The sequence below is a fragment of the Nilaparvata lugens genome, chromosome 7 (assembly GCF_014356525.2).
Source record: "Nilaparvata lugens isolate BPH chromosome 7, ASM1435652v1, whole genome shotgun sequence".
Lineage (NCBI taxonomy): Eukaryota > Metazoa > Arthropoda > Insecta > Hemiptera > Delphacidae > Nilaparvata > Nilaparvata lugens.
This window is the reverse complement of record NC_052510.1, coordinates 18,067,671-18,090,898: the sequence shown is the minus strand read 5'-3', so window position 1 is coordinate 18,090,898 and position 23,228 is coordinate 18,067,671. Positions and strand designations below refer to the sequence as shown.

The window sequence follows — 23,228 nt, the reverse complement described above, 5'->3', positions numbered from 1 at the left end:
TTGCCCTTGACCCACTCAGTAGCCAGAGAACTCGATGCAATAGCACTTCCACATCCAAATGTCTTGAATTTGGCATCAATGATGGTTCCATCATCATCGACCTTGATCTGCAGCTTCATGACGTCTCCACATGCCGGAGCTCCAACAAGTCCTGTTCCAACATTTTTGTCGGTCTTGTTCAACGAGCCCACATTTCTTGGGTTCTCAAAGTGATCAATTACCTACAAATTAAAACACTAAAAATAAATTAATATTGCATACCCTAACAAAAAATAATAATTTTTAGTTAGGAATTCAGAATTTAAATTATGGCTACACAATATTTTATTGATTCTGAGCTGGTTGCCATGTACGGTACTTAGGTTCCCATGAAGGCAGTTTCGGATGTTCCAAACACAACACAATTTTTCAGCTTCATCTCACTCTAACTCCCTAAACAAGAGTTTTAGGTAAAGAATATGATTGACATACTATTATGTCGGAATAAAATTATCCAGACTATCAAAAAACGTTTAGAAACGTCTGGTACAAAAAAATGTTTAGAAGTCAGATATACTTAAGAGCTTGATATAATAATTTATTATTAAAGGCCTTTCCAATGTAACTTATACCTTCTTCTTCATCTACCACCCACACTTGTAGGATCGATGGCGTCATTGTCACAATAAATGTCAAAAACAGCAAAAACACTAATTTATCATAAAGTGGAAGGACTCGAAGTGCACTTGGGAATGTAAATCTTCTCATTCATCATTCTGATATTAACTTTGGAAAAAATTGCAAAAAAGTCTGAGACTGTGCTAAACCTGAAAGTGTAAGTTGGGCTGCAGAATCATATAAAACACGCTATATACAGCCATATTGGTTGATATTTTAAAAAAATCTACCCTGCGATTGTTAGTAATAAATAGATAGATATTACTGAATCATTCTGCTGGTGATCGACTGATAGTTTCACATCTGAATAAGCAAATCATTTTAAATTAAAAAATGTGTTACGAATCTATCAATTCCCCAACACATCGTAGTTTTGTCTGATGCTAATTATAATCGCAGGTAGACCTACAAATATATTTATAATAAAATATCACACAGCTTGGCAACAATATTGAGTTCAAAAAACTCGATTGTTAATATGTACGGTAGGAGGAGAGTTCAACTGGTTAGAGTTTCGTCTCTAGGTGCAATTCCTTAGCGGCGTTACGAGACGCGTAATTATAAGCAGGAGTCTTGAGACGCGTGGTAAGAAGTTAGAGCCATTACAGCTAGAGCACATTATCTATGAATTTATTAGATTCGATGATTCATTAGAAATAAATTGTTTAAAGCAAACACTTTTAATATTCATCTGTCGCCGTAATGTTCATACAAAAAAAAAAAAACACAATCAGTCATCGAATCTAATAAATTTATAGTTAATGTGCTCTAGCCGCGACGGCTCTAATCACGCGTCTCAAGACGCCGCTTAGGAATTGCTTAGTTTAATTAGACACCAACAATATGGGCGTCTTGCGCGCTGAATTTGTTTCACGCTAGTTTTCAGGATGCATGGTCACTCATGGGGAGCGACCATGATTTGCAGTATTAGTTTGCAAATTGATGCTTCTGAACAGGAATAGCTGTTTAAATAACCCAAAGAAGACATACGTCTCAAGAGCACTTTTCAAGAGAATAGAATAGAATGACTACCTTTATTTTTTTAGAGGGCGCAGTTATCTTACACTTGACAGACGTTATACAACTTATATTTTAGATGTAATTAATATTTCCATATGACATCAAAAAATAACAGCAAAAGTTATAACATTGTGAACTGAACTGACTAAATCTGTTTAAAGTGAGAAAGATTAGATTAAATTTATAAAAGCTTTGTTTTCTAAAAAGATTGTGTCTGTTTTCAAGGTTGTTACTTGTCAAGTGGATGTTTTGATCATTATAGCTTACAAGTTTGCAAATAAGTTAATTAATAAAAGTATATACTAAGATGAAAAGAATAATAGTACAAAATTCAATAACTATTTTGGGGAAAATACTTGTCAACCTAATAAAAGTTTTGATTGAAAACTGTGGTTGATTTTAATAAAATTTTAAGATTAGACATCAAAAAGAATAAACTTACTTTTTCATGATATGATAAAGCAGGAACACTCGCTGAACGAGCAGCAAGCAAATTCTCTGATATATTGCGTGTGACAGCTCGTAGAAGAGCCATTCTTGTTGAATTAAATAAAAATAACGATAAATTTTCTTATTAGTAACTGTTGTGTAACAATGTAAACACAATATCCTCAATCACCTTCACTTCCAATGCAATAATGAAAATCAAAATATTGAAAATTGAAAGAATTAAGGTTAGAATCTGCCACTGCCTCACAAATCGGTTCTATCAATGCAAATTCTATTTTTAATTCATTTTGTAATAATTATGATGTATTATCGAATGATGATACTCTTTGCATCAATATGTTTTAATATTATAATCAGGTATTTTTTACTCAGTAACTTTAAAACTAGCTAAAATCAACATTGGCTAATAAAAATTACTAAATAATTTCCCCTCTATAACTATTATTGTCTATGCTCAACAGAAATTGCGCTGGCGCAGAATAATATGATTATCGTCATCATCACTTTTTATTTCATTTCGTGATCGTCTTTCGTAAACGGAAAGTGCGTTGAAAAATGTAATAGCCTACTGTTGAAATTACAGTAAGGTTAGACACGGTTTTATTGTCTTGGACAGTGAAAAAAAATATCAATTCAAACCGGTGACCCAATAATTTTTCAAAATGGTAACAGAACACACTATATTTTATGGAATAATCATCTTCATGTGGATGGAAACGATATGGGGTCTTTATTTGTCCCTTCGTCAGGTATGTTATAATCTTACTCGTTATCCTTCCATGTTTCTAAAAATTGAAATGTTATAATAAAAATAATTATTCATTAACAATATTTAATAAATTGATGAAGGATTACAGAAACTAGAATTGCAGTATTATTGGTCTTTGGGGTACTATTACGAGCATTAAAATCGTGTGTAGTTTGATGACTGGGAGAGAATAAATATTTCATTCAATTCGTCAATTACATACTACAGATCATGACTGTATAAACAAAGTTTACTAAAACTTAATTTACCACAATTAAAAAAGTGTTTTTATGTAAGCAAAACAAAAGACATAGCCTAACGATTTTTTAAATAACGTACACATTGATGGATTATAAAGATATAGGTTATGTAACAATCAGTCTATTGATGATATTTTCAGGTTTATAGCCTACATTTTTGCCTGAGTGTTTGATCACATTGAATGCGTATATGTGCAAGTGCAAGCTTGGTTATGAGAAACAAGTCATAGAAATAGCAATATAGGATAGACTCACACTGTACGCAAGCATGTATTGGTTGCGTTTAGTGCAAGCAGCTGCATGCACGACACTTGTTTGTATGGCTCTTTCGGTCTTTCTAAATTTTGCTTTTTGGCTCGGGGAGTGCGATCTCACTAGGCGTCAAATCTGCAACCATAGAAACCAACCAAAAAAAAAACAAAACAATGATCTGACGTGCACATTCAATATGATCACACCCTAAGGGTATTATCACATTCGATGCGTAAGTATATGTGCAAGTGCATAACAAAATCTGGAAAGAGCTATTGGAAGACTCACACTGAACTGTCTGAACGCTGGCACTTGCTGGTTGCTTTCAGTGTGAGCAGCTACAGACAAGTTACAACGTGTTTCAATAGCTCTTCCCAGATTTTCTCGGCTCATGCATTATCAGCACTTACGAATCCAATGTAATCTTACCCTCACTTTACAATAAATCTTCATGTTATGTTATGGAACTGCTAATAGAAATTTGTTCGGCTGAATTGTAGATACGGTGCGTATACCAACTGTACTGCTACAAGTCAGAGGCCGACACCGTTGACTGCGTTTTAATCATTCACTTCCATCAGAATTCTGAATGCTGGATTGGTCACTCGATATTATTATTATTATTTATCCACTTCCATCGTGAAAAGTGTTTTGTTTAATGAAGTCCACAGTCTCTTTCTATGGTAGAATGGTGAATTTTGATTATATTGTAACTTAACTTGAAAAAGATGAAAGAGAAATAAAAGAACTTCCAACTCAAGTTGAAAGAAAAAACTTAGGTTTATTTATTCCCATTTCTTACAGACCAAAGGGTAGTCCTTCGACTGCTGAGGAACCTGTTAGGAACGTTGAGTATTCTTCATCAACCTTTTTATTGTTTTCAGAGACGAATCTACAAAAAGTCAGTCGAAGTTCCAAGTGAACTAAAGGAAATAGTAAACAAGGAAACTTTTGAAAAAGCCAGAGTCTATGGGTTGGACCGTAATAACTTTTCAATGGTGAAAGAGGTGATCGGAGGAGTGACAACAACGGTAAGTTGAAACCTGGTTCTTCATATTTTATAAGAACATTTAAAAGTTGATTATCCGAGAAATAATATTATATTAGGTAGCCCATAGTATGAGATTATCAATGGTCTACGTATGAATCAGTTCCTTTTGCAGTTATCTATATTATGCTCAATAGTAACATATGGGGCGGAAACCTGGAGTATCACAACTATGATGCATTTAAGCTCAGAATATTTGAAAGAAAGGTTGTAATAAGAATCTATGGAGGCATTAATGGAATAGGTGAATGGAGGCAGAGGTCAAACCGCGAAATAAACTATATTCTCCAGGTTAGAGACATTGTACGCCTTATCAAATCCCATAGGCTACAATGGATTGGGCATCTAGAAAAAATGATTGAACAGAGAATGCCCAAAAAATGTATAAGTGTAGATATTGGAGGGAAGAAGGCCAAGTAATCGTTGGCTGGATGAAGTGGAGGCGGATATGTGATTGTTGATGGTCAGAAGTTGGAAACAGCTAAGACAGGTGCCTATTTTGTGTGGAGGCAGATAGTTGATATGGCTAAAGCTCACTCTGAGCTGTAATACCGAAAAAAGAAGAAGATAATATCATGCTCAAATGCTCCAGTATCAATCAAGTTATAACTAAGAAAAATAAGTAGCCTATTGTATAAACTTGGGTTATTATTGAGCTTATTGTATATTATTTCTTTTAATTTTATTAATGTTGAACTTTATCCTGCAAATGTCGGTAGAATATTCAAGAATTTTTCGTTATTTTTCAGGGACTCCTAATGCTGGATGGCCTCTTCTACTTCTGGGTTCTTAGTGGTTCTATGTTGACCTCTATGAATCTCGAGAAAGGAGAAATTCTGCAAAGTGCTGCCTTCATACTCATTATGAATACTTTCAATTTCATCATGTCGATACCTTTCAACATCTACGATATTTTCTTTCTGGAAGAAAAGCATGGATTCAACAAACAAGTGAGTGACTACCATCACTTTCTGATCTTAATTGTCCTACTGTATTGGTGAATCCTGAAAAATTATTCACATTTATTAACTCATTTGTACAGTAAGCAGTTATCATTAAAGTGTGTGATGTTGAGACAGGAAAAACGGACTTACCCTTCAGTATCAAGTTACTCTCCCGAATTTGGACCTTAATTTTCAAAATAAGATCAAATTATCTCCACTTTTATTTTTCCAAAGACAAGAAATAGCCTACAGCCAAAAATGACTTTTACTGTAGAATCACAAAATTAAAGCTAAGGTGAATTGATAAATATTGAAAGTAATTTTTTGGTAGGCTAGTATATCGCATGACTTGTTAATTTTTAATTAAGTTGACTTATTAATTTTTTTTACCTAATTCAAAATGCAACAGTTTGGTGTCCTAGTTTAATAAGAGCCTTGGAGAGGATTTTTATCCAATTATGATTCACTCAATATGTGAACAGAGTTATATTCGAATTCATTACCTAAATTATAATGTAATACAACTCTACTATAACCTACTACCATTTAGCCAACTATAGTAAGTTATGTAACATGCCCATCTAAAGTATCAACATTATAGGCTACAGAGTATGCCACGAAAGGTGTAAAAGCCGCAGACCATAGATTGTAGGCTACATGAAATTTGCAACAAACATTTTCAGTGAAATTTTCTTATATTGACCTTAGTTTTCGACATATATCGATATTTTTGGAAACGTTATCAATAACTAGAATACTATCAAAAAATGTCCTGTAAGGTTTTCTTATATCGACTTTGGTTTAGTTTCCAAAATAGTACAGTATACAGATTTATCGTTGAGATTTGTTCTTTAGACGTTTTTGATTTTTATGAGCGTTCAAACTGTTTGAAATTTGGCTTTGGTCTCAACGAATGTCCTTTTTCCAACTTTAAATGGTCAACTAGAAAACTAACAAAAAATGACATTTCTTGTTAGTTTTCCAGTTATTGACTTTTTCAAAAATATCGAAAAATATTTATATTTCGAAAACTAAAATCGATAAGATAAGATAAGATAAGAAAACTTTACTGGACATTTTTTCTTGCAAATCACATGATCTATGGTCTTCGGCTGCTACACTTTCGAGGGACATCCTTTATAAAAAATTACTATGATATGCTTAATTTGAAATTTCAATAGTGATTGGCTCATTTCATTAACATGGTCATTAGACAATCAACCGTTAATATTCAATTTTTTAAAAAATCTTAATTGCAGACTATGGGCTTCTTCATCAAGGACAAGATCAAAGGCTACATAGTGACTCACCTGATAGTGTTGCCGTTGACCTGCGGCATAGTGTGGATTGTGAAAGTGGGCGGAGACTACTTCTTCATCTACCTGTGGCTGTTTGCAATTCTGGCCACTCTGTTCCTGCTCACCATCTACCCCGATTACATCGCGCCGCTCTTCGACAAGTACACGCCTCTGCCCGACGGCGAGCTCAAGACCAGAATCGAACAGCTGGCCGCCAGCATTCACTTTCCCCTCTACAAGCTTTATGTCGTTGAAGGTCAGTTTTATCAACAATTCACATTGAAACACTTTTGCAAAACTAATTCCAATGAAACCGTCGTATTTTGTCACTTTACCAGCAGTTTGAATCTAAATCAAGTTTAGTGATAAATGACTACTAAATTTATTATTATTTTTCGTTCTTTTCCATCTAACAATAAATAATTATTATAAACTGATGCTTACAGACTTATGCGCATTTCACTTTTCACCAGCTGATACCATTTCTGTTTTTGTACAGAAACAGTAAAATACACATATAGTTGACCGAGCGAAGTGAGGTCTAAGATTCAAGGCGACGGTTTTGCATTTATCTTTATGTATTTCTGTTTATATCTTCAAATGTTTGTATGGTTATATGTTCCGAATTTACGGCGAAACGCAGCAATAGATTTTCATGAAATTTGACAGGTATGTTCCTTTTTCAATTGTGCGTCGACGTATATAAATACAAGGTTTTTTGAAGTTTTGCATTTCAAGGATAATATATAAGGAAAAGGAGTCCCCTTAAGATGACAATATTACCGTACCGTGAAAGTAAGACTATAGAATTATTCATCATAGATCAGCTGTCGAGTGGATTATTAATTGCATGCAATGACGCATGCAATTGATAACTTGAAGTATTGTCGTATTTTCTCCCGACCTTTCGCTACTTTAAACTCTGTTAGCTTTTGATGATAGTAGTTGTTCACAACAGATGATTAGCATTGTCGATACACCAACCCAAACAGTCATAAAGCCAATTACACCAAACAGTTATACGATGCCAATTGGCGAGACAATTGACCGAGGACAATTATTGACATCACGTGGTTACCAATTGTCCAAGGCCAGTCCAGCTGTGCGAAAAGATGTTTTTACGGGGCTAACTATTGCCACGACAGTTGAAAACATGGCCGAATGCTCGCCGTCTGTTGTGTCCCGTGACGACTTAAAACGAATGTTAAACCAGCTATGCAAGGAATTTTTTTGAGTTTGGTCATTTAAATATTAAATGTACCGCGAAACGATTTTATTTCAGCTTTCACTTCAGCTGCACCGAAGCCATGAACGTTCATGGCTTCGGCAATTGCCTCGAGTGCAGTTTGTCGCGCATTCTTATCCTTATACAATTCATTTCTCTGATCCCATAAACATCTTTGATCTTCATAAAGCTCAAGATGTTTAATATATTCTTATCGTCCCCCCATTTAGGTGTCATTTTCCTTGGAACTTTAAAAGACGTCTAACCTAACCTAGAAAACGTCTCACACAATGAAATGTTTTGACTGAACTGGCCAAAAACAAGACAGCGCACTGGCCTACACCGTTCATACGGCGCCGAATGGCGCGACAATTAAGATTCCGAGTGGTGGGGGGGCTCGCTGGGCCCAGCCTGTTGTCCTCAGTCTACTCCCGGAGACAGTTGAATTTCGGGACAGTTGGCAAAACAATTGGCCTGAAGTGTTTATACGAAGACAATAATTTCATGCCGGTCAACTGCCTTATGACAATTGTCTCGCCAATTGTCATCGTATAAACTAGGCTTTAGTCGTATCCATACAGATATCTCGCCGACACGGCAGAACAGAATTTACTCTGATGGACTGTATGGTATGGACAGAGAAGACTGTGGTTTATAACTGCGTGAGGTTTACTGTTTATCACAGAACTACGAGTAAGCATATCATCAGCTGGTGAAAAGTGAACTGTGCGTGTTCGTGGCACATAAGTCTGTACGCATCTCGAGATTTAATTACAAACACGCACATTCAAGTTTTATTGTGAAGATGTATTTTTCAATAAATGCCACACCTCATGAGGACTACAATAATCCTCCATGAATAGTTTTCAACTAACTCAGTGATTCCAATATTTTATATAAAAATAATGAATTTTCACTTTTCGTAAAAAAGATTGGCAATTGACAATAATTGTATTGAAAATTCCAGCCACATTGAGACTAAAGCTTATGAAGTATCTAAGATAATATTCAAGTATTTCTGTACAATCCAAGCAAATCTCCAATGTCCAATTATTTAGAAACAAGCCTGTGCTTTTTTATATTACATTTTAAGTTACAATACCGTGAAAATGAGTGCTTGTGCGGTTTGTAACTTGCTGGTCGAAAGATCCGATAGGGACAAGCTTGCATGTGTTGAATGTAAGTCTCTCTTCCATAGTAAATGTATTCGTGGAGAAGTGGACAAAGATTTGAGTGCTGTAGAGATTGATATGCTGACAAACAGTTCGTGGAGGTGCAGAAAGTGTTTAGCAAATTTTCGTAAACAGCGTTGCTCTAGCGTAGACCTAACACCTGTGAAAAATTTAAATTCGGTTTCCTCTGGGACTACTACTAATAATCCTGCGGATTCGTTAGATAGTGTTTTGAATAAATTCAAAGAGGAGATTCTGGCAGGTCAGAATAAACTTCAAGAATCACTCAATTCTTGTCATGGAAAACTCGATTCCAGCTCAGCGATGTTGGCCAAGCAGGAGGAGTTGATAAAGAATCAGCAAAAAATCATTGAATCATTGCAGGCTGAAAATGGGACACTCAGGAAGAAGTTGAGTGTTGTGACAATGAAGCTGGACGATTTAGAGCAGTATGGACGTCGTAATACTGTTGAGCTTCACGGTATTCCTTCGGCTCCTGACGAAGATATAATCGGTCTGGTGGTGAAAACATGTGAGGCCGTCGGCATGCATGTTACAGCTGATGCGATCGACGCCTGTCACCGGCTGCCAGTGAGGGGACCACGCAAAGCGACGCCACCCATCATTGCCAAATTTGTGAGGCGTACTGACACGCATGCAATATTACAGGGTCGGAAAGTGGTAAAGGGTCTTTCTACAAGACATATTGGACTGCAAGGTGAGCAACGACAAATTTATATAAATCTATCATTAACTGCTCAACGTAGAAAGCTCTTTGCTGAAGCTAGGAATCTCCAGAGACAATTTCAATACAAGTATGTTTGGGTGGATAAATCCGGTTCAATAAAAATCAGAGTAGTACCTGATGGACCTATTTTTTCTATTAATTCGGAGGAGGACCTCAAAGCTGTACCTATCACTGCTCAATGCTAGATTACTCTTACTGTGGTTGTTTCTCGCAAAATTTTTGTTCACTTAATTTCTTACTTCATACTGATAAATGTTTGTTATTTTTTGCTCTTCTCTCTCTTTCTCAAACCATTTCATTAGTGACGGTTACTTTTATTTCAATTGTTTATTTACTGTTAAAGCTTAAAATACAGTGTGAGGTTACTTTTATTATTCAATCTTACTCATTTTAGAGTGATCTGATTTTAGATTATTTTTATGAAGTGCTCAGTTATTGTTTATTATAGTGAACTTTATGATATGTTGGATGTGCTGTCGAGAATGTTTGGAATCTTAATTTTTCTCACGGAATTTCATTATTCATTTTTTATTCGGAATTACTTTTTATAGCTATATCTAGGTTTGTTTTTTTTCACATTGAGCTATGTATTTATTGTATTGAGCTATGATTTGTTTTGTTTCATATTTTATATAAAAGGGATGTGATTAATGAGTTGGGTTAAATGTTTTCTCACTCAAGTGGAATCTCATTATATTGTTATATTATTATCTCTATCAGTACTCTTTTTTTTCTCAATACAATAAAGGATGCATAGAAAACATATTCTTGCTGAATGAGGTATCATAATGAACTTTATAATTCACCGGATGTGTTATCGGAAATGTGTAGATTCTTAATTCTTTTCCTTCGCTTTTTATTTGATTAAATTTCATTATTTATTTTTTAAAATTACTTTTTATAGTTTTATCAATATTTCTGTTTTTTTTTCTACATAATCAGCTTTGATCATTTTGTACTGTGCCAGATTTTATTTATAGGGATGTGATTAATGAGTTGTGTTTTTTCTCTCTCGAGTCAAATCTATCTACATTGTTATGTGGATTATTACACTTTTTTTTTTCAATACGAATAAGGATGTATAGAAAACATATTTTTGCTAAATGAGATTTTATATACTATCCTTATATGAGTATATTTCACTTTCTGAATAATCAACTCTCAAATACTTTTCTGTTTGATATTCCTTCTATCTTATGAGTTGTACAAAATAAATTGTTATAGAACTGTACCGTATTCCGATATTCTTATCAGCAGATAAGCTGCCGGTTGGATTGGAAGTAAATCTTTCGTTTTCTGTGAATGGATAGAATCATGTTTATCAAGTTAAATTTAACTTACATCCACGAACGATCAAAGAGTTTTTCAAATGTCCGTTTTATTTTCTAATATAATTTTTGCGGCTGAGGATGGCTGTAATAATATCATACTTATAATATATTTATCTTTCATTTTTATCTTAGTCTTTTTCTGGGGTATCAATACCCATTTATTTATTTATTTATTTTTATTCATCCTATGTCATGCATTTCTTGTTTGTCTGTGTACTACCAGAATGTCAGGGGACTTCGTACTAAGACCTTAAATCTTTATGAATCTCTTTTGATTGCTAATTATGATTTGATAGTTTTGACTGAGACCTGGCTGCATAGCGGCATACTCAGTTGTGAAATTTTTGATGATCGCTACACTGTCTATCGGAGTGATAGGGGAGGGGGTGATGGTCGTCAGAGGGGAGGTGGAGTGCTAATCGCAGTGAGAAAATCATTGCAGTCTGAGCTTTGTAGTGAGCTTTGCGAGAATAATGGAAATTGTTTTGATTCAGTAGGAATTAAACTGAAATTGAACTCAACGTTTTATCATATATCAGCTGTTTATTTGCCACCATCTACAACATCAAATACTTTTCTTACTTACTGTGACTATATTGAATCTCTTAATGGATTACTTAGTAGTAATTTAATGATAATTGGAGATTTTAATTTGCCTGAAATTATCTCTAATACTTATAATCTGTTTTCTGGATCAACTAAAGCAAAAATCCTTAATAGCTTCATGTCATTTTATGATTTAATATCTTATAATTCTGTGCAAAATGAGCTTGATAGAACTTTGGATATTGTGTTGAGTAATTTCCCAGTTAAAGTTATGAAAAGCGATGATCCACTTCTCCCTGAAGATGGTCACCATCCTGCGTTGTGTGTGGAAGCCTCATACTCAGTGATGACGTCAGAGCTCGACTCTAACCGATCACCCGAGTTTAGTTATGACTTTTGCAAGGGGGACTTTCTTGGCCTCTATTGTGGTCTCCGTGACTGCAGTTGGGACTCCGTTTTGAGTTGTGATGATGTTGACTCTGCAGTTAATAGGTTTTATGAAGTACTCGACCATAATTTTGAAAAATTTATTCCAAGGAGGAAAATGAAATTTCCAAACAATAAGTATCCTCCTTGGTTTACGTCTGATATTATATCTGATTTGAAAATTAAAAATAAATGCTCAAGAAAGAGAAGAACTTCACCTTATCACGATGATCTATTTAAATCATTAAGAGCATCTCTAAAAAATAGAATTGCATTGTCTCATCAGGCGTACCTCAATAGAATTCAGAATAGCTTGCGATATGACGTAAAAAACTTCTGGAAATATGTTAATTCGAAAAGGAAAACTTCTTTTGTAGAGTCGACCATGACACTAGACGGTGAGTCCTACTGTGGGGCTGATATTGTAGATGGGTTTTCCAGGTATTTTCAATCTGTTTATGGGGCTGACGCGCCTGATGCACGGATGGAGTTTCCGGAGATGTCTGGGTGCTCATTTCTAGATGGGAGCGTTGGCATGGTTTCTTGTGATGATATCCTATCTGCCATCAATGGGCTGAGGTCGGGCTGCTCTGAGGGTCCTGATGCAATCCCCACTTATATTGTAAAAGGCTGTGCTGCAGTGCTGCTGAAGCCATTAGAATACATTTTCAATTTAGCTCTTAGGTCGGGTAAATTTCCATCGAAATGGAAAATTGCGAGGGTTACTCCTGTTTTTAAAAGTGGAAATAGAAATAATATAAAAAATTACAGACCTATATCAATCTTAAATTGCTTTTCGAAAGTTTTTGAAAAAATTCTTCATTCCATAATTTATGAACAGAGTAAGAAGATTATATCATCAGAACAGCATGGATTTTTGCCTGGTCGCTCCACTGTATCCAATCTCATGATATTCAGTAATGAAGTGTCACAGACTTTGGATCGTGGGGGGCGTACTGATGTTATCTACACAGACTTATCTAAGGCATTTGATACCATAAATCACAGACTTCTGATTAGAAAACTCGAAGTACTGGGATTCAGTAAAAATTTAGTTCATCTTATTCAGAGTTATCTTGAGGCGAGGATTCAATATGTAAAAATTCATCATTTCAATTCAAAATATTTTCAGTGCCCATCAGGCGTACCTCAAGGCTCTAATCTGGGACCACTCCTCTTTATTTTATTCATTAATGACCTTCCATCTGTTATCAACAGCTCTTCCTGTCTCATGTATGCAGATGATGTAAAGTTGTTTAAAGAAATTAAGGATCTAAATGATTACTACAATTTGCAGAGAGATATTGATCATATGTCCAGATGGTGTGATTCAAATGGGTTAAAAATTAATGTAGATAAATGCAAATTCATGAGTCTCACCCGGCAATCCGCTCCTCATAATAATATATATTCTATAAGTGGTATCCCTTTGGAAAGGGTGGAATTGTTCAAGGACCTGGGGGTGGTATTTAGCTATGACCTCTCTTTCAACTCACATGTTGAGTACACAGTTAATAGAGCCAATCAGCAGATGGGATTCATCTTGAGGACTTGCTCGCCCTTCAGTGATGTAGAGCCTTTGATACTTCTATATAAGTCAATTGTGAGAAGCCTGTTAGAATATGCATGTGAAATTTGGAATCCATATTATAATGAACAGATTTACCTACTGGAACGTTTACAGAATAAATTTTTGAGATGCATTTATTACAGAAAACATAATATCTTTTGTCCTTTTGATTATCCTTCCAATTCACTTAGAAATGAGTTCGATTTTACTACTTTGAAAGTAAGACGCGATGTCAAATCACTTATTTTCCTTTATAATTTACTAAATAATAAAATTGATTCATCCCATTTGCTATCAAAAATTAATATATATGTAAATACCATTGCTCGCCGTTCTGGTTTTTCATTTCATATAGCGCGCTCTAGAACCGTAAGTCATTATAACTCTCCTCTAAATAGAGCTCAGAGAATCTTTAATCATTGTTCGGAGCACTTAGACGTCTTCTGGTTCTCCCCCTCCAAATTCCGTAAGATCTCATATAACTTGGTTGGGTAGCATGTGATCTGTCTTTTTGTGATTGATTTTATAAAATTTCTATTATTATTAATTTGATTATTCATTCTTGGTTTTACACAGACATCCTTTCTCTCTTCATTCTTTCTTCTTCTTTTTTTCTCTTTTTATTATTACTTGATTCTATTTTGTTTAATAATTATTCTTATAATCAATTATTATTGTTTACAATTACTTCAATGATTATTTGTATTCTTTCATATTAATTGTATATTTCTTCATTTTTTATCTTCTTGTATTCCAAATTGTATAATGTGTTGAAAATATTGTATTGTGTGAAGGAGGCAAAATGGGTTTATCCTGTTGTCTCCATTAATAAAATTATTATTATTATTATTATTATTATTATTATTATTATTATTATTATTATTATTATTATTATTATTATTATTATTATTATTATTATTATTATTATTATTATTATTATTATTATTATTATTATTATTATTATTATTATTATTATTATTATTATTATTATTATTATACAAAACTATCGAGATGGCATGTCAAAGAGAAAAATAAAACGAGTGATCTTCTCTTCACCCAAGGAATAGAGTGGACGTTTGAGAAGGTTATCTCGAAGCACATTTTTAAATTGTTTATCTTCCAATTCACGAACACACAATGGGAGCCTGTTGAATATTTTGAGGGTGCGAATTGGGAAACTGGTGTGTGATCTGGCCAATCGCAATTGTGGCAGGTCTATACCATCACGTCTTCTAGTAAAATACTCATGAACCTGGCCTCTCACTTGAAATTTATGTAGCTGTTATTTTAGAAACACTAACAAGGTAAGCAGGTACTGACTGAAGACTGTGAGGATCCGCAGTTCTTTGAACAATGGCCGGCAATGTTCCAGGTATGGTGAGAATGTAATGATGCGAATCACCTTTTTTTGAAGAAGCAGAATCCTCTCACAACAACCCACAAGTTTTTGGGACAATTTCACTCGACGAATATTCTTCAGTTATTTAGTTCTTCGGTCAATATTTGCAGTATCTATCAGAAGTTTCAGTTCTATTTATTTAGTCTATCTTGAATTGGAAACTCTAATATGAATAATTTAATCAAAAAATCCAATTAAAACTATATAAATTCTAATTTTATCATTCAACTTTGGTTACTAGCAGAATTATTGGAAGATGTCGGTCAACTTGTTATACTTATATAATTGAAAGAGATAAATGTACCTCTTGTAGATATGTTCATTTTCTCTATCTGTGAATTACATCATAGAAAGATACAAGAAATTTACCTCCTCATGTTCATGAATAAGAAGTAAAATAAGTGAACCATATCTAGTTGATTATTTACTTTCGATTACTTCATTCTTGTTAATAAATTTATAAAGTTCAACTTTTTCTTTATCCTTCCTTCTTTCCATTTTTCAGGTTCAAAGAGATCGATACACAGCAATGCTTACTTCTACGGTTTCTTCAAGAACAAGCGGATTGTGCTGTTCGACACTTTGCTGAAAGATTACACACCAACCAATGATAAATCAAAGGACAAGGAGACGAAGGAAGAGGACAAGAAGGGCTGCGACAATGAAGAGGTTCTGGCTGTGTTGGGTCACGAGTTGGGCCACTGGAAGCTCAACCACATGATCAAGAATATCATAATCATGCAGGTAAACTGTATTGATAGCATCTTCATTAATTGTATGATATGTAAAGGATGAGTTATGACTGAGGAATGTATGATAATAATGACTAAACCAGGTTTGCGCAGATATCGTTGTCGTGTAGACCGGGCATAAGAATGTATGATTGATTGTATGATTTATGTGAAAGATGAGCTATGACTAGTGTTAGAAAAAAAATACATGCGTGTATTTGATAGGATAGGATAAATCCATCCAGTATTAGTATCATTACTTATGTATTTGATCAAAAATTACAATCCAAAATAGGAATTACAAATTGAATTAGAATTAATAGGAATTTCAAATGAAATAATGAGTATAGATTTTGTTTTGTATCTGATTAGTTGTGAATTATCAATATTCAGAAATAGTTTATTTTCATTCCTTACTAATTACTGTTTTCTTTTCACTCAAAACTATCGATTTCTTACCTACTCTGCATTATGATTTATTACCTTGTAACCGCCCCCAGATGGGGATAGAAGAGAGATGTAAATACTTAATGGTTGAGTCATGGGACAACAACATTTGCATTCTATTCAATTTCGAAATTTACTTAATAATTTAAACTACTAGAATTTCAACAACAAATAATCGAAAACATTCTATTGCATATTCTATAAGCCGAGAAAACTATCTTTAAAACTTTGCTAACTTTTCGTCTGGAACTCAAAGGTAACTGTTCACTAAGGTAATTTTACTATTATAACTTTATAAAAATATGGACTCGGCCATTCAAGGGGTTTTAGCATGAGCTAGAAAATATAATGGCACTCACGATCGTTCAAATTATATATTTATCACTATATTAGAATTTTCACTACACTAGGATGTTCTCACTAATATTTTCAATAAAAATTACACATTCACTACAAATAATTGAAATACTTCAATTTATCCCGCGATGAAAACTAATGCATTTTAACAAATTTAGACAACAAACACGTTAATTCAGGGCCCTCGAGGCCTGGCTTTCAATCTGTTTAAATTCGCGGCTTGATTGAGACTGATCTTTTCCACACAAATTATGTTCCCCTTTCACCAACGAGACGATGGTCCACGTGGAGACAGAGCACAATTCCGTGGCCCTTGGAAAGGAAAATGCAAGTTTGAAATACTCTCAAATACTCGTGTATTTTCCATCGCTCAGTTCCGTGAGAATACTTCAACCCTGCATAAAATTTAAGACTTCTCGGACGCAAGTCAGCAAAATCTTAATGTGAGAAAATTATTTTTCAACACTAAAATAAATTTCTCACGATAAAAATTCACAAAGAAAATTCAACTACAAGATTACTAAAGTCTCATCATTTTTAAATTCCTAATTCTATTCTTTTTAAAATGAAACCAATCAACAATTTATTTCAATATCATAACCATTACAACCTATTCTACTAGACTTGTGATGATTGCTATTGGATGAATTGGATGAATGAATGAATTAGTGTGGCGGATAGGAATTTGGATGGATTTATTTGAATCCACGTTCCCTTCGGAAATTGGGATTCTTTCAAAAATAATGTATCTTATGTTCATTAATAATACAGTAAAAAATGTAAACTTGAATTTAAACTTTGTATTTTTTGCAGGTGAACATGTTCCTGTTGTTTGTTGCATTTGGCTTCCTCTTCAAATATCAAGTTCTGTATAATGCGTTTGGCTTCTATGACGAACAACCCGTGCTCATAGGACTCACTGTTGTACTTCAGTTCATATTTTCTCCTTATCATGCGGTAAGATAATAACTTTACTCGTTTATTGTTCAATTATTAACCACAAACTAAAATTCTGATTAATCCAGATTAAAATGAGTATCAGACACAAAACTAAATCACTTGATTACAAGAATATCTGAAAATAATAAAATGTCTCTTAATCGATGACAAGAATATCTTTTTTGTCCAACTTGGTCTACTAAATAAACTGCATCACATTTATCTACATCTCATGAATCTAGTTTCATAAATTGTCGGAAACACGGTTATATCGAACACTTTTCCACAAAAACGATTTTGACTCAAAAAACAAAAATTGAATATTGCATGTTTAATGAAAGCTCCAAAACAAACACTTGAAATATTCTAATAAAGTATCCCAATAGGGCTACTTGAATTTAATAATAGAACATTTTTAGTATCCTTCTGTTTTATTTTTATATAAACACGACTAGTTTCAAGCACTTATGTAATTTTCAAGTATCAAAAAATGTATAAGTGCACGAAAATATTCGTGTTTATATAAAAATAAAACTAACGGGTACTACCTTACTAGTAATTCAATTTTATATAATTAATCTTGAAATATTACTGAATAGCTAATGATGTTTGATACATATATTTAAATTGTGCGCTGCTATCCAGAGATAGTCAGTTTGATGTAAGGGTGAGTATACCTGACTAGCAATTAGGAGATACCGGGTTCAATTCCCAGGCTAGAAAATAATGTTTGGATTGAAGCTCTCATCGGATTTCCATGAAGCTGTTAACCCTGTTGCTAATATTTGCAGTAGCAGAAGTCTTCGGGGTGATTTACAGCATTTAATTTGGATTTTCATTTAATAATAATTATTATATTATTCGACTCCGTGAATCATTCCATATTGTTGAAGAAACTATCCCTATTTGGTTTTAGCATGTCCCTACTCTCCTTTTTCGAGACTTACCTTGTTGGGAGAAGGCAGTATGTACAGATGCTGAATTACCGGTCACACTGTTTTGTGAATACTTCTGGGGTTCCTCAGGGATCGAACTTGGGACCATTGCTTTTTCTGTTATTCATTAATGATTTGCCTAATGCCATAAATCACTCTAATGTTCTATTATAAGCCGATGATGTGAAGCTTTTTAGAAGAATAAGTGATATTGTTGATTGTGAGCTCTTCCAGAGTGATGTAGATGGTCTGTGTGGGTGGTGCGTGGATAATGGATTGTAAGTGAATGTGGGAAAATGCAGTGTCATGAGGATTACCCGTCAGAGGAACATTACATTGAACAACTCTCCGTATCATATTAATGGCATAATTATTAAAGAAGTAGAAAATTTCAAAGACTTGGGAGTTGTTTTCGATCACAAGCTCAATTTCTCTCTGCATGTTGAAAGGATTGTGAATAAGGCATATCAGCAGCTTGGTTTCATCATCAGACCATGCTCACATTTCAACAGCATACGGACTCTGTGCTATCTCTTCAATACACTTATTCGTAGCGTTCTTGAGTATGGTTGTGTGGTTTGGAACCCATACCAGAATTCACTGATACATCCTTTGGAGTGTGTTCAAAACAGATTCCTTAGATATTTATATTTTAAAAAGTTTAACAATACATGCCCCTTCGACTTTCCCACATCGCAACTCAGAATGATATTCGGTGTGGAATCATTAAAATTGAGACGTGATTTTAGTATGATTTTGTTCGTTTTTTATGTATTCAATGGTAGAATCAGCTCAATGTTTTTGCTTTCCCAGTTAAATGTGTACATTTCTGCAGTGCCTCGCCGTTCCAGTTTTAGATTATTTATACCTTATTGCAACACTTTAAATCATCAGAACTCTCCCATTTATAGATCATTCATTTCAATTGCTTCTCGGATCATCTTGACCTGTCATTCGGTTACAGTCGCTTCCGTAGGGATTGTAGGCGACTTCTGCGAGTGTGACTGTCGAGTGTTTTAATGTGTCTCTTGAGTCTGTTTAGTTGATGTATGTTTTTTTTTAATCCACTTTTGTACTAGTCCTCAATCAATATTGGACAATGCTGAACAATATAATGTGAAGTGAAGAACGAACTACAAGACCTATTTCGGACTAAGTGTAACCTTATCTGAATTGGGGAGTGGAATAACATAAGGTACCTTATTTCTCCTCTTCCTATCATTTTGATGGTGTACTTGTTGTATGGATATCCTATTATATTATATTATCTCGAAAACGGCTCTAACGATTTTCACGAAATTTTGGATCATAGTAGTTTTATGATATAAAAATTCGATTGCACTAGGTCTCATCCCTGGGAAAACTCGCTGAAGGACATGAAAAGGATAACAATTATTCATCCTTGGAAAAACAGATGATATGTTAGTCGTCTGTCGAAACAGAAGATGCGTGTGTGGGAGAGAGACTGAATTATTTCCAGCTGTGTAATCAATCAGCGAAAAATATTAGCTAGAAATTTTAATCGACTTCATCAAAATAATCTGATTTGTTGACATGACATGATAATCACTCTAAACTAGAGTATATCATAATTTTCAAAGTTATTCATTATTTGACAATTCTAAGTGATTAGTGAGTGTTATTTTGTTATTCAATTTGGTTTGTAAATAATCTAAATTAGAACTTTTTTGTTTTTAAATGTTTGGACTGAATATTTAACCTGAATTCAAGTGTATGGAACATAAACTACTTTCTGGACTATTTATAGTGTATAAATCAAAATTCGGGGAAGAAACAGTTTTGGGCTGTGCCTGTTAGTCCTTCCCCAATCATTTAAAAAAATTGTGTTCGGTTTATCAATACTTTATGAATAAATAACCAGCAAAGCTCGGTACCCCGATATTGAATATATAAAATGAATAATATTTCGAAAGCTCTTGCTATGAAAAATTTAGGATAAATATCAATAAGATTGTTGAAAATTTGAGGATTCATCTGAATATGATTAATATAAACTTTTGCTTTTTGCAGCTACTGAACTTCTTCACGACAAGCCTGAGCCGGCGCTTCGAATTCCAGGCGGACGCATTCGCAATGGGCATGGGCAAGGCGGTCTACTTGCGACGTGCGCTCATCAAGCTGAACCAGGACAACCTGGGCTTCCCCGTCTACGACTGGCTCTACTCCACGTGGCACCACTCGCACCCGCCGCTGCTCCAGCGACTCAAGGCCCTCGAGAAGAGTGACTGATGCTATGCTCAGTAAGCTCAAATCCAAAACTGTGTTTGTTGACCGGGTGAACCTCAAAGGGTGAGTGCGTGACTAAAGTTCCAGAGATATTACTTTTAACCGACGAGGAGGAGTAGGCATGATGCGCACAATTGGATGCTGACACAAAAGTAGGGTGAATGCTGTTACTGTAGGTAGTGAGAGTGATTAGTGAAAGAAAGAGCATCGGGCCTCTCTGTCTTCGAGAGAGAGAGAGAGAGAGATCCCAGTAAAAAGTAATATCTCTCGGACTTTAAGTTCAGGTACCTCAAAAGGTGAATATTTTTGTTGTGTCCTTGACTAACTGTAAGTACCCAAGAGGTGAATATTTGTGTGCTTGACTAAGTTCAGGTACCTCAAAATGTTAATTTTTTTGTTGAGTGAGTGCACCTAGAACAGGTGAATACTTGAGTTGAATGTATGTTGAAGTGAGTTAATGTGTTGAGTGACTGCACCTAAAAAGGTGAATTATTGAGTTGAATGTATGAAATAGTGACGTTTTGTGCTGAGTGAGTGCAACATCCAAAGAAAGTGAATTATTGAGTTGATTGAGTGCTCCCCATAGATGTGCATTGAGTCAAATGTTTGACTGAGTGCCCCTGAAAAGTTGGGAATTATCTAGTTGAGTGCCTAAAAAGGTGGTGAATTATTCAGTTGAATATCTGACTGAGTACTGAGTGCTGAGTGCTCCCTCAAAAAGTGAACAATTAAGTTGAAAGTTGACTGAGTAAACCTCAAAAAGGTGACCTGTTGAAGACTGTTGCTTAGATGTAAGGTAACGGCTAAAGTGAAGACTGTGCTATAATACTGTAAGTCATGTGATTCACTTCCAGTCTTTAGTTCTTACTTAAATAAGTTATTCCAGTATTGATTGATGGGTAGATTTTAAAATGTTTTTGATTTCTGTCTTGATTTTTTTTTAAATCCATACATCTTGGACACAACCATAGAAGTGCACTTCTATTATTGTACCACAAATGATCCATAATAGTATTCGTTATGATAATATTGAAAGTTTTGTAGTAGTGTTGAAATAGAAAAATAGCATATAAATACCATAAAAAAAGATTAAATTCCTTGTTATTGCGAAATAGCTGATAGCACAGTTTAAGTATAAACTTGACTGCTGTTGGTTATTATTCTAAATAATGAACTAAATTTATTTTCCAATTAAGATGCTGTCATCTGAATCCTTTCAAACTATTAATGATTTGACATTCTCTTTACAAGATTTAGGTTTATGATATACTGATACTTCTGTAGGCCTATTACTTATAAGGCTTGAAACATATATATTTATTTGTCTTTAAGCTTTCATTAGTCAGTCAATTATCATTACTGGATTGAATCTTCATTTAAAAATCTGCAATCTCAAATAGTTAATGATAAGAATTAATTTCACAGAAAACATACATTGTTGTGTTAGATTTGAAACTTTCCAAAACGACTTATAATTCTGTAGAGATGAATAAGTTTGTGCATAAAATGTAAATTGATTGATGGTGTGTTTTGTTACTGTATGAAAGTAAACATTGAAAGTCCATTGTGAGTGAATGAGTGAGTGACTACTAGTTATCAACATTTTATATTGTTGAACCGTAATGATTTATTTATTCTCATAGGAGCGAGATACTATTTCTCTTTTGTTAATTTTTCCTTTTCTTTGTCAGTTATTAAATTATTTGCTGTGTCTTTTACTGTAATTATTCCATTAATTCAATTCAATTACCTGTTCAAAGTTGAAAAAGATCAATTTTTAATGTCTCAATATTTAATGCTAGAGTTTAATATTTCTATACATATTTCGATCTTTTATCAGATATTTTAAATATTTTAAAAATTGCTAGTATCCTATTAATTCATTAAAAAAGAAATTTTGTCAATTGAACTTCAACGATTCGATCAGTGTTCAGTTGTTGAGTTTTCAATCAAATTATTATGAATGTCTATTATCAGTGTGCTAATAAGTCAATAATTTTTTTCGCAATGAATATATTTTTCTCGTTTCAAAACAGAAGCTTATAATTTTTTTAATGAACAAACTTGTGAAAATAAATAATTATTTTACAAATTACTATATTCGTATCATTCGATTTCTGCCTGGTATCCCGGAAAATGTATCCAAAGATTTCAGGATTAAACACTATTTTAAATAGAAATTGTACCTATCATCTCATCTTGGATATCAATGTTTTGATTCAGGATCAGCACAATGCTGAGAAGTTGGGATTAGCTGATTGAGGATAGTTGATCATGGTTGAACAAAAAGTAATGAATAATAATTTATTAAAATCTTTATTAAAAAGACACTGACACAATCAAGGACAAGTAACTTTTTTTTAATTGACTATAAATCATGTTTCATGAGCTCGTGAAAAACACCTTCGATCCAACATAGGGCTCCAAATGCTCCAGCATCTATGTCTGTCAGATGAGATTCGCTTGCATAGGACGCTC

The 23,228-nt window shown here is 34.0% G+C and overlaps 3 protein-coding genes across 3 annotated transcripts in view; 2 read left to right on the top strand and 1 right to left on the bottom strand.

Annotated features, from left to right (window-relative positions):
- Positions 1-2,336, bottom strand: LOC120348863 (iron-sulfur cluster assembly scaffold protein IscU-like; the record flags this gene model as incomplete). Its single annotated transcript, XM_039432231.1, is given in 2 exon segments — positions 1-221; positions 2,120-2,336. Coding segments are annotated over 2 exon segments (314 nt in total), but the record flags the coding sequence as incomplete, so codon positions are not given.
- LOC111047271 (cytochrome P450 4C1-like) overlaps positions 1-23,228 on the top strand; it is a 437,563-nt gene that overhangs the window by 67,054 nt on the left and 347,281 nt on the right. The window lies entirely within an intron of this gene.
- On the top strand, positions 2,574-22,360 carry LOC111051823 (CAAX prenyl protease 1 homolog). The gene is made up of 7 exons (XM_039432224.1): positions 2,574-2,876; positions 4,272-4,418; positions 5,185-5,385; positions 6,639-6,933; positions 15,600-15,838; positions 17,443-17,586; positions 20,535-22,360. Exons 1-7 carry the CDS (start codon positions 2,790-2,792, stop codon positions 20,751-20,753), a joined length of 1,332 nt encoding a protein of 443 aa, XP_039288158.1. The 5' UTR covers positions 2,574-2,789; the 3' UTR covers positions 20,754-22,360.

Coding starts and splice junctions, on each gene's coding strand:
- LOC111051823 (XM_039432224.1), top strand. CDS start 2,790: ATGGTAACAGAACACACTATATTTTATGGAATAATCATCTTCATGTGG. Junction 4,419..5,184: donor TCGGAGGAGTGACAACAACG/GTAAGTTGAAAC, acceptor GTTATTTTTCAG/GGACTCCTAATGCTGGATGG. Junction 15,839..17,442: donor AGAATATCATAATCATGCAG/GTAAACTGTATT, acceptor TATTTTTTGCAG/GTGAACATGTTCCTGTTGTT.